General features: G+C 48.1%; 1 protein-coding gene across 2 annotated transcripts in view; it reads left to right on the forward strand.

The window, feature by feature from the left end:
* The window catches only part of EGFLAM (EGF like, fibronectin type III and laminin G domains), a 250,445-nt gene that overhangs the window by 212,765 nt on the left and 25,055 nt on the right, over positions 1-12,625 (forward strand). For both annotated transcript variants that reach the window (XM_044387045.3, XM_026506843.4), the window contains 4 exons: positions 2,893-3,018; positions 4,360-4,603; positions 7,669-7,780; positions 12,225-12,341. In XM_044387045.3, the coding sequence (XP_044242980.2) occupies positions 2,893-3,018; positions 4,360-4,603; positions 7,669-7,780; positions 12,225-12,341 (599 nt within the window). The remainder of the gene's footprint in view (positions 1-2,892; positions 3,019-4,359; positions 4,604-7,668; positions 7,781-12,224; positions 12,342-12,625) is intronic.

The following is a 12,625-nucleotide window of genomic DNA, read 5'->3' on the forward strand; positions in this document are numbered from 1 at the left end:
CCAAGATTTTATTTTTAAGTAATCTCTCCACCCAACGTGGGGCTCGAACTTACAACCCTGAAATAGAGAGAGCATGCTCCACCCACTGAGCCAGCCCGACGCCCCTCAAAATGATGTTTTTAAATGCAGAGAGTAATATCCATGGTAGGAAACACTCACATTGAAATGAAGCCATACAGTGCTTTTAAGCTTTGTTTTTGTAGAAGTATCTGTGCCTCTCAATTATTAAGCATTAGAGAACAGGATTATTTAATGGGGGTACAATGGCTACCGTGATTTCAAAGTAGTAATTAACATAAATGATATTTTGAGATTATCTGCGACAAGTGGGCTGTGATGTGACAATAACTCGGGTCTGTTGGTCATAGGCCACAAGCACTGCTTATCCTTTGAGCTTTTGTTGCCTACATTAGTAACTGAAGAAAACACTCTGTTCAATTGGAAGTGAGGGAAAATGAAGATTAATGTGTTTCCCGTATAAGTTCACAGGCCCCCTGGCCTGGCTTCTTCACACTTGCTCAGGTCCCCCCGCCTCACACGGTCCTACTACCCTTCCAGCTCGGGAACCCTGGACGCCTCTCTCCTCTCTTTCTAGACCCAGCTCTCACAATTTTCCGGGCCCCGTGTGAAACCCCTGCGGTGGGGCTTCTGCCTTCCACTGTGCAGCAAAATTGCTCTCCTCAAACCGGGTGTGGTCATCTCTTTACAAAACGCACAGCTTCTCCTCCTGGACTTGTCAGCAGTACTAAGTCTGCCTTCTCCCTGTGCTCCTGCCCCTCCCGAGCCTCCATGACCCTGCCCCAGTCCTCCGAGTGCTCTGACCTGGTCTCCCTGTCTTCTCTGCCGGAGCCTCACCCTTCTCTGGTTGCCTGGGAGTTCCATGGGGCCCTTTCCCCATCCTCTCTCAGGAAGCCCCTCCACCTCAGGGTCACCACCTCCCCCCCCCACCTCCCCCCCGGTGTGGGGACTATGCCCGGGGCTCAGCGGGGGATGTTGGCACAGTCACCGTAGGCTTCAGCCGAGCGAGGCCAGGCCCTCTGCCCCCCAGCAACCGGTTCCTGCTCCCAGCCATGCTCACCGCCCTACTCCTGCCCCTCTTCCTGCACACAGCCCAGCTGGGACCCTGGACGTTATGCTAGAGTCTGCCTCCACCTTCAGCCTCTGGAAGGAACGGCTCTTTCTTCCTTCCCTGTGTCTTCGCTTTCTCTCCATGTCCCCTGCTACCACCCTGTCCAGCCCCAGGTTCCCTCCCCGTAGGACTTCGTTCCTCTTTCCCACGCCACTGCTCCCAATGCGTCTGGCATACCACGGCCAGTAGAATCCTGCCGAAACACGCTTTCAGCAAGGAAATGTCCCACCCCACTCCCACCTCTTAAAATATAGTCACAATGCAAATATATACAGTCATATTTTCCCATGTGCATCTAAAATAACCCAAGAACCCCGTGTCTTCCTGTGGGAGCAGTCCTTCTCTTAGAAGGAGTCGCAGCCCGGCCGGGACCGGTGGGGGCGCGGGGCCTGCGTGTTTGGCTCCCATGGAGGCACGTCACCCTCCCTGCGGAGTGGGGCTGCGGGTCGTGTTCTCCAGCTGCGGCTGCAGACCACCCGTCACTTCGGCCTGAACTTACAGGGGCCCCCGCTGGAATTCACCGAGGCCAGCCCACCCCGGCTGGAGCAACGAGCCTTGTGGAAGGGCTTGAATTCAGCTCTGTCACAGACCCCTGAGGTCAGCCTCCTCGCCTGGGTGCACACTATACCCAGCCCGGCTCACTCCCCGCCCCCCCCACCCCCCCACCCCTGCCCAGGTGAGGCTGAGCATGGAAGCAGAGACCAATCAGCTCAACAAACGCAGAGGACTAAGGAGGAAAGGATGAGAGGCTTGCAGGGATGACACAACCAGGCCAACAGGGGGCGGGGGGAGGTGAGCTTCCAGCCCAGGTGGGCACAGCATCACCACCTGCAGGGCACAGGGGTGGACCTCTCCATCAGAGATGTGCCCCTTAGCCCCCAATCCGGGAAGAAGTGTTTTGTACTCACCTATGTCGTTCTGGGCCAGATAGTAGCCCTTCTGTCTAATTTACTTCTTACATACAAGGAGACAAGGAAGCCCACAGAGGCAGAAGAAAAGCAGTGCAGGAGAAGTCCATTTGTTTCCCTTTCATCTGATGATCTTGACAATGACAATGTATGCCCTGGATGGGCCTCTCTGATATGTGTTTGGTAAAGAGAATGGACCCACCTGGTGTTGAGTCTGTCACCACTTCTTACTTCAGGCCACCTTCTTGTCTCCCATACGATTGTAACTTTGGAGGTAGAAATAGGGATTCTGGAAGGCACATGCTGAGGTATTTTGGAGCCCCCAAGCCCCTCCCTGTCCCAGACAGAGGAGTGGATGGCTCAGGCCAGGTCATACGTTAGACATGGCTTCAGTCCCTACCTTACTGCCTCAACTTTGAGCCCACAGGGCGGTAGCACTTAAGGTGATTGGGGCCACAAAAACTAGAACGCTTTTAACAGAAATGCCATGTTGACATTGGAGGGATTGAAACACACTCTTATGGGAATAAGAGAGATGAATTAAAGCAGAAACAGCTCATTCATCCTTGTCAGTGGTCATAAAATTATCCAACAATTTAGTATTTGATTTATTGTGTCCACCATGTTTTAAAGATTCTGTGGCTCTTCGTAAAGAACAAGACAAAATCAAATTAAAACAAAGGGTATGTTCCACTTATCCTGAAAGCTGTTTTGCAGTTGTGCTGGGTACCGATGAACAGGAGTGGGAACTGAACTGTATTTATTTGGAGACCTGAGCTGTTGGCATGGCCAGCGCCGCCCTCTTGGCCTGGCTCACGTGATGGATCAGTTTTGTAATTCCTGTTCTGTATGTAGGGGAGTGCAGCAGCGGACTCTGTGACGAAGCTTCGTGTGTCAACGGTGGCACGTGCATGGCCGTCAAAGCCGACTCCTACATCTGCCTCTGTCCTCTTGGATTTAAAGGGCGGCACTGTGAAGATGGTGAGAGAGAAACAAGTGGATTGCGACCTCTGTCTGCACTGTTAATCCATGTTGATGTAATTTTTCACCAATGTGCCTTTAGCAAGGTCCCATACATTTGGGGGGGATGAAAATTTATGCATTGTTGGGAGACATGGGAGAATCTTTTTTTTATGATTTTATTTATTTGAGAGAGAGAAGTGAGCATACACAAGGTTGGGTGGGGAGCCAGAGGCTGAGGAAGAAGCAGACTCCCCACTGAGCAGGGAGCCCTACATGGGGCTCAAACCCAGGACCCTGAGCTGGAGTCAGATGCTTAACTGACTGAACCACCCAGGTGCCCCCCCCCACCTTTTTTATCAGGTTGGAGTGTCTTTGAGTGTTGAAGTGTCAAACCAACCAAAGATATGTTCATCTGAAGATGCTCTTGGGCCAGGCTTTGCTGAGCACCTTTTGGCCCTCAAAAAACTTTGAAAAACCTCTGTGCGTCTGGTCTATATCAGACCATTTGCAGCTCATGCTCCTTAGAATATCCAACAGTTTCAGAGAAAAGGTTGGGAAGATACACACAGAATCATGAACAGTGGGATGGGACAAAAGTCATCTTGTTTCTCTGTCTTTATATTGCTCTAGTGAATTATTCCACCTCTCATACTGTCTGTATAGATCTCAATACATGTATGTACCAACGTGTGTATATACATGTAAACACATGCATGCACAAATCCACACATAATAATGGAAAAGTTTAAAGATTTAAAAGATTTTGGAACACCATGCAGAGTTGAACATGTTTTAACTTTCTCACCAATGATTCAAATTTGGACCTAAGACACTATCCTGAGAGAAATTCTTTTTTTTAGCACTGTATAATCTCAAATATCATTTCATCTAGAGGAGGGCCTATGATTTCCAGTAAGCCAAAGCTGTTACGTATCATCTCATATTTTGTGGCCTAACACAGTAAAGGTTGGTCCTTGCTCACGTCACACGTCACTGCAGGTCAGTGGGGGGTGGAGGGCGGGAGGCCTCTGCACCATGTAGTAGCCATTCGGAGATGCAGCCTCCTTCCTTCTAGGGGCTCTACCAGGGCCTTAGAATCCCCCCCCACCGCCCCCGCTTCCTGCATTCAGCTAGCAGATGAGGGACGAGAGGGCGCATGGGAGATGGAGGGAAGTTTGAGGGGCCAGACCTGGGGTGCTGTATAATAGTACCACCCACACTCTACTGACCAGAATTCAGCGACGCCTGCCAACTAACCCGGGGCTGCTGGGAAGTGTAGTTGCACTCTGTACCCAGGAGGAAAAGAACGTGGCTAGTTCCGCCACAGAGGGCTTTCTAATGACATGCTTCTTTCCTCAGCTTTCACCCTGACCATTCCTCAATTCAGAGAGTCCCTGAGGTCCTATGCTGCAACCCCCTGGCTCCTGGAGCCCCAGCATTACCTTTCCTTCATGGAGTTTGAGATCACCTTTCGGCCAGACTCGGGTGATGGCGTCCTCCTATACAGCTATGACACAGCCAGCAAAGACTTCCTGTCTATCAACATGGCAGGGGGCCACGTGGAGTTCCGCTTTGACTGTGGCTCTGGGACTGGTATTCTCAGGTAAGGGCTGAGACCTTCAGGCTCCCCCCCCACCAAAGCTAAACAGCAGTCACTTTGAGAAAAGAGGACTTTGTCCTAATAGCTTGTGCTCTTCCTGTCTTCCCTCCACACCTACCTTTTCTGAAATTTGTCCTGGTGTTTACAGATGACATGCTTCCTTAATGGCTCATGCTTTCCTTCTGGCAAGATGTCCTTTTCTCCAGTAACTCCCCAGCAGGGAGCGATTCTCTGCTTCAACCTATGGCGGCCGGGCTTGCTTCACATGGGGGTGCCCCTGCCTTCATCTGTACAGTGGTGTCAGGAGAGACTTGAGGAAGTGTAATTCACCGGCACGTGCTCAGAGCAACCGTCGGTGGGCGCTCAGCAAATATGCGATGACTAGGAAAGAAGTATTGACAGACATTGCATGAACAGAAATGTCCTTGGTGACCTCGCTTTCAATTTTTACTGTCCTCTTGCACTGTTTCTTTGATGCTAACCCGTTGTTGAGCGAGTCTCTTACTGTTCTCCATGTAGGAGCCTGGCCCTGGGTCAGCCATCGTGGGACTCATCCCTGACCATGATGCTCCAGAAGCCAGTGTGATGAGTGGTCTCACTAGCGTGGCAGGGGCTCGGTTCTTGTGAAGCACTTGCTGGTAGGGGCAGAATTGGCTCTGAGTCGTCAGACCGTGCCTCCTGTTATCTCGCTTGCACTATCAATTTATGTAGCAGATCGATTGTTCCCACCCTGTGTGCCACTATTTTCATGGCTCACTCAGAGCCTGTGGATGGTAGGGGCAGACATTCTTCTTATTTGTCTATGTCTCCTTCTTCTTACTGTCTTGGTCCCCTGGTAGTTTTTACCCTCAAGCCGGAGGCCTACTCATCGAAGGCAGACACGCTCCTTGTTCCTACATTTGGCGAATTGTCTTTTGAAACTCACTGCGAGGTTTCGTTCAGTGGTGCCCCGCAGCAGGCAATCAGTCGGTGATGGTGGTTTTAAAGGAAATTGCGGGCTGCGTTCAATCGTAATTCATACTGCTAGACTGTCATTTTTAGGAAGAGCGTGCGGGAGAGATGGTACAACCATACATCGCCCTTAACTGCTGGTCATTTTTCATGGCTGGTGGGAAATGCTTACTGCGTTAGGTTCCAACAGTTCTTAAAAAGGACTGTTCATTTTTGTCCCACGGCTGGATTCGTGCACATTAGTGACACTTCCTACCTTGGGGCATGGACAAACATTTTTGTACCTCTGGTTATGCAAAATCATCCTAGGTCCCAAGACAACTTTGGTGGGTATTTAATTGATTCAATTTACATATGATTATGCAAAACAATCTAAGCAATTCACGTAGAACTATTCGTCAAGTTGAGAAGGGAAGACACCTTGAATATCACCTTGTGTTTTCAAATGGCTTCCTCCTGGGTATGGAGTGACCAGAAGGAGCAAGGGGAGGGTCGGGGTTCATCAGCCTCCTCCTGACAGATGGCCCCCTGCACCCCACACCTCCGCAGTGGCAGCTCCTGCTGTGGGGTCACAGACACATAGGACCTGAGTGTCCAGCATTTCTCTCTTTCATAATTCTGTGCCTCCTTGAGGCAAGAGGTGGTTTTAATTTTTTTGTTTTTTAAACGTGCATTATCTTCTCCCTGTCTAGTAGGAAAGCACCTGGAGAAAGGATTCTGCGTAGTAGGTGTGATGAAAAGGAAGCAAGTGCTCAGAGTGTCCAAGGGGCAAAGCACCCCCTGTCCCCTCCCTCTCCAGTGTAACCTGACAACAGTGATTACTGTTGGTGTTTCAGGCGCCCCTTTGCAAGATGTTTATTTTGAAAACCATTTCAAAGACTTCCTGCTTGATTAAGAACGTCCGCTGAAAGCCCGAACCACAGGAAGTTGTGGAATTGGCCAAATCATTTTAAGTTTAGGAAAAGGATAAGGTAGTCAAGTTCATTATGAACTTGATTCAAAAATCGAGGCAATTGCAGTGAGCTCGTGATGGCTGGGATCAATACCAGCCTGCCGAGGAAAGCAGGTATTGACAGGGAGTGACCTCTGCAGGACAAGAACGCCACCAAGGCGCTGTGACTTATCATGGAGACGGGGCTGCTCTAAGAGCGCCTCTGATTTCTTTATTGCATATCGATTTAGCCAAGGTGATTAAATTCTAATTGCTAAGGACAAATCACAAAAGCATTTGCCAGAGCATAAAAAATCAAGTGAGAGGGTGGAGACCTTTCGATAATTGTGCCCATTGGTATTCCTGACAATTTTCTAAAGATGAGCCAGGATCAAAAAATAATTGGGAGGTTCAGTGAAGGCCAGGAACTAGACACCGTTAGAAATACAAATGCAATAATTATACTCTTCTTGCATACCTCACTATCCAAAGTAATGTGTAAAACTCCTATCGATAACATTTAAACTTCAAGTGCTTCCACCTTGAACTAGTAATTGAATTTTTAAGGTACCTCTGATCCTTTTCACAGTATCAGACAATATGGAATCCTCCCCTCCCAACATTTTATTATGAGAAATTTCAAACATACAGAAAAGTTGGAAGAATTATACAGTAAACGTCCTTATACCTCCAATTTGCCATCTACAATTAATATTTTGCTATATTTGCTTTATCACATGCCTAACTATCCTTACATTGATCCATCTATCCAACCATCCATCCTATCTTTTTGATGCATTTCAAAGGATGCTGCAGACATCAGCACAGCAAAGACTCTGTGTTTTGTACGAGAGCCCAGGTCATTTCCCCCTTTTCAAAGCTTGTGTGCAACGGTAATCACATCTCACCCTCCTGTCACCTCTCATCTAGAAAATCGGGCTCCTCTGACCCACATTTCAGGCTTGTTGTAATGAACAAATAGAATAATAGTTGCGATGTTCTACCATAACGGGGTCCAACAGATAGAGCTCACACTGCGGTGCTTACTAAGCAGGAAGGATCGTTGTCTTTGGACCCAATGCAATGACGACTCTGAGGTTGGCATCCGTTGCAACCAGGCAGATTCCTGAGCACAGTCCGTAACACCAGTGACGCTAACCCACGCTCAGTTTCCTTCCTTCAACAGGAGTGAAGACCCCATCACCCTGGGCCACTGGCACGAGCTGCACGTGTCTCGCACAGCAAAGAACGGGATCTTACAAGTGGATAAGCAGAAGGCGGTGGAAGCAATGGCAAAGGTGAGAAGGATGTGCATTAATGGAATGTGTGCTGCTGTTTTCTTCCTGTCCCGGTGAGAAGACCAGCAGTGTAGAAGTTAAGTACATGGACTCCAGTGCCAGACTGCCTCGCTTGACACCCCAGCTCCCACTGGGCAAGTCACTTAGCTTTTCTGTTCCTCGGCTGTGAATGGGGTAATAACAGTGGAGGTCTCTTAACAGTTGTTGCAAGGATTGAGTGAGCTAATACAAGTACAGCATTTACAGAATCGCTTGCCACCCCCACCGCCAGTCCCTGCCTTTGTTCGAGTCAGTGTCTAATGCAGTAGGTCAGGACACAGACTTGGAGGGCAGGCCAGCGGTGTGGGGGTCACACATCTGACAGGAAACACAGCTCTGCCGCCAGGGTCCTGGGTTCCAGGTCTTGCTCCATTACTTATCAGTAGTGTCAACTCAGATGGGTCATTTGACCTCCAAGTTTGTGTTTTCTCATCTATAAAATGGGGATAATGGTGATGATAATAGAGCCTCGTTCATAGAGTTGTGCAAATTAGAATAACTATATCTGTAAAACACAATGGTACCCGGCCTCCCGTCAGCACTATGCAGCTTGACTTATTATTTGTTAATAGAGTAGTCTTGTGACCTCAAGAGCACAGAGTTTCTGCTCAAGTTTATAACTTTCATCCATGATTTTATTTCCAAGGTCATGTCCAAAGAAAATAACATTTTTAAGAAGAGATAAGAGAGATTTCTTTTAAATTATAACCTACCAAGATTCTTTACATACAAAAATTTTAGTCCCCCCAAAACAGACAAGACTTGAGATTTTCTACTATTTTAATTCCCAGCAGTCTTTGTTCTGTACATCAGCAGATTTAAAGAGCACATTAATTAATGTGGGTATTCTGATAAGAAAATGGATTGGTAGAAAAAAAGAAAAGGAAGAAAAAGAGACTTTTGGTGAGGAAAGAGGTATTGGGTTGAAGAAGAGAAAAGGAAGAACACATGTCCAGAGGCCAGCATAAAGGATGGCAGTGGTAGGAGGTCCTGTCAGAACCAAGGACCTCTTCAGGATTAGAAGAATCCCAAACTGGGTTCTGCTTCAAGAGGTAAGCACACTTCAAACCTAAAAAATGTTCTATATGTATTTGAGGAAAGAAGAGAGAGAGGGAAGGAAGGAAAATGGGAGGGAAGGAAGGGAAGGAAGGGAAGGAAGGGAAGGAAGGGAAGGAAGGAAGGAAGGAAGGAAGGAAGGAAGGAAGGAAGGAAGGAAGGAAGGAAGGAAACGAATTTTAAAGGGAGAAACGGAGTCACTTCTGGTATGATCCAGAAAATTCTAACAGCTGCCTTTAGTCCAAGATAGAAGTTCACAACTATTGGCTTGACTATATGTTGAATTTATATAAATATAAATTTAAAAAAGCATTGTATCTCTGTAGGCCTTAGTTATAACCATTTATACAATAGGAACAAAAGTTCAGAATGGGGATATTTGTAGATAGTAGGGTTAAGGGCTTTGATTACAAATAAGGAACTCTTCAGGACACGGTATTTATCATTGGGATTCTACAACAAAGAGACAACACAAAGGTAACAACCATACCTCAGAGTTTCTATTGCTTACCATGTCAGAGAATGAGAATTAAACCAATATGGTAGAACCAGTACCTCCCTATTGGCCTTTGGAACAGACAGAAGGTGGAGTGCAGCTCCTACCTGGAAAGAAATGTAAACATGTGGGTAAAGGTGTAGCTATTCTGGGTGCATGTGAGGTGGTTTTTTGTTTGTTTGTTTGTTTGTTTTGAGACAGCTCTGAGACAGGTGTGGAAGGCCCCCTGCTTGATCTCAGTGAGTTGAGACTTCATCACGTCTTCCCCTGGGGATTTCTGCTCCCCAGCTGCCCATACCATGTTCAAAGGCATGGCTGACCCTTTTGGTTATACAGCAGTGGTATTGGGAATAGTGGTCTTAGGGCTTAGAGATGGTGGGATTAGAGAACACTGCTGGGGGTTAACCCAGGACGTCGGCCTCTAAGTGTCCACACTAAAGTCGAACCAAACCCTGGGTTGCTCAGCTGAGAAATACCAACAGTCCAGGGTTGAGTCTATGCCAGGCTTAAAGAGGGGATGTGCTTCTGAGGGCTCCAGAAAACCCCAGCCAGTGGCTTTGCTCAGGTTTTCCACCCACTTCCAGCTAACCAGAAGTGGCAGCTCTAGACACGAAGCCTCATTTTGGTGGGGCTATTTGCTTTTCTCCTGCGGTTCCCCGTGGGTGGGGCAGCTGGAGGGAGGTGGGGGAGGATTTTGATGAGCAACGAAAAGGAACCAGCTCTCTCCCCATGAGGCCGAGTGCTGTTCCCTGGATACAACTGTAACTCAAAGGTTTTCCAAAACAGCCTGTTTCTCTGAAATCCCTTTGACCCTGCAGCCTTCCTCCTTTCCTCTTATTATCTGACTTGAACTTTTGGGTAAGAGCTAAGACGCGGCAGTGATGGGTGCCTGTGGGTGTGTGGTGACAGCTGCTGCGTGGGGAGTATTCCAGGCAGCCACTAGAACTCCCAAAAGCCCTTCCGCTTCTTTGATGAGCACTGCCTGCCCCCAACCCTTGGCCAGTTACATAAGAACCCTGAAAGCTGCCCGAAGGTTATTGACAGAAGGCAGTGCTGTCTGTGTTCCAGTCAAGACCTCCCTGCCATAACCTGGCTGGACCTGACTGCTGTGAGCAGCCCCTGAGATGGGACACCTTCCTCTCTGCCCTCCCGGTCTCCCCGTCCCTACTCTGACCTGACCCTACATCCGTTCCCCTCCCTCTGGCCTGTGATCTGCCTAAAACACAGATAGGACAATTTCTGTCTGCTTAAAACTCACTGCTTTTTGGGTTCAGGGCAAATTTCTATGCATGCAGGATCTGGTCCCTTCTTGCCTCTGCCCTATACTTACTATTTCCCCTCAAGCCCTGACTGTGGCCAGTTTCTGTAATTCTGACTCTTCCTCGACCACCTCCCCAACTCTCTGTGTCTAGGGTAGGATATGAGACACACACACACACACACACACACACACACACACACACACACACCATCAAGTGCATTCAGAGTCACTTGAACAGTCCTCGCTGAGCTAATCCCACCTGCCCGTGTAAGCCTCTGGGCGGCAGGAACCAGGTCTCCTTACTTCCTCTTATTTGTCCAGCATTTAGTGCCTGGGACACAGTAATGCCCAATAATACTTGTTAAATCAATGACTAAATGCTGCTACTGTGTATATTTCTTTTCACCGTAAGTCAGAGGAAACCTGACTTACATTACCTAAAGAGGGCTCATCACAGAGATCTCAAATTTCAATATATCTCTATTTGTTAGAACACTTTAATTTTTGCTTACAGCTCACATCTGAAGGAGTTTAGACATTAAATATTACACCCAGCTTGCTGTCGAGCCCACGCATGAGAGTTTCGGCTGTTGAAATAGCCAGTAACAGGGAAAGCCTCTGGGGGTTGACAGGGTAAGTTTTCTCAGAATTTGGAAAATGGAAGAATTTTCTACCCTTTGTAGTCGATAAGAAGGAATGCCTCCCACCCACCACGCGGTCTTTTTCTCTTGGCCTAAAGCGGTTCTATCTTTACCACTGTGGAATAGAACAATAGCTGGGCGGACAGGAATGCTAATTATGCATCCGGTTGTGGGCCAAGTGCTAAGTAGGCAGGATCTCAGCCTCCAAGAGAGGCTAGACTGCGCTATGTCCATCACAAAGGGCTCCAAGATATCAGCAGCTACAATAAGGGCTTATTTCTCTCTTACATGTCCATCAGTGGTCAGGTGCGGCTTTAAAAAAAAAAAAAGATTTTATTTATTTATTTGGGGGGGGGCAGAGGGAAGGAAACTCAAGCAGACTCCCCGCTGGGTGCAGACCCAATCTCACCACCCTGAGGTCATGACCTGAGCCGAAACTAAGAGTCAGATGCTTAACAGACTGAGCCACCAGGGCACCCCTGGTCAGGGGTAGCTTGAATCTGACACCCAGGCTGAGAGTCCACCGTGAGCCACTTTCTGGCTCTGAAAGCTTTAGCACGGAAGTGATTCATTTCTCTTCTGCTCGTGTTTTATTGACTGAAGCTAATTAGTTACCTGGCCCCACTCAAGATCAACAGGTTGGAAGTGATCTTCCTGCAGGGAGAGGGGCTGCTTCTAGAGAATGCTGGTGGGCATTCATGCAGTCTATCACATCCGCCATGACCCCTCTCTGCAGTAGATAGTAGGGTTCCCATTTTATAGATGATGAAACGGAGTCTTGGAGAGGTTAATACACTTCCAGACACTCAAACAGGTGGTAAGTGGCAATACAAACCAACGTGAAGGTCCCACCGGCCTGTTGGTGTGTGTCCCCAGGGTTGCTCTACCAGTTGGTAGTTTTAACTGTCTTTTCTGAAGCTATACCATGTTTCGTGTCTGATCTGTTGGCAGGGCGGCTTCACGCAGATTAAGTGCAACACGGACATCTTTATTGGTGGAGTCCCTGACTATGATGATGTGAAGAAGAACTCGGGCATCCTGAAGCCATTTAGTGGAAGCATCCAGAAGGTACAGGCTTCACTTGTGTGTGTCTGTTGTGGGACCTAGTCTACAGGTGATGGACTTGAGAACTGTGATCGGTGTAATCCGATGCCTCCAAAAAAAGAAGCTTGGAGAAAATTTTAAGGTTTTCCTTTTCAACGCTAGCAACATAGCTTTCCAGCCCCACTTTCTTATAATGTCTGCTGCTGGGCCTCTGTCCAGCAGACATACCATGAATGCAACTCAGTGAATATGAATCTTATAGCCGATCTTCCAAAGGGTCCAGGCAACGCTGAGGGAGGGAACAGGCA

The sequence above is a fragment of the Ursus arctos genome, unplaced genomic scaffold (genome assembly GCF_023065955.2).
Source record: "Ursus arctos isolate Adak ecotype North America unplaced genomic scaffold, UrsArc2.0 scaffold_15, whole genome shotgun sequence".
Taxonomy (NCBI): Eukaryota; Metazoa; Chordata; class Mammalia; order Carnivora; family Ursidae; genus Ursus; species Ursus arctos.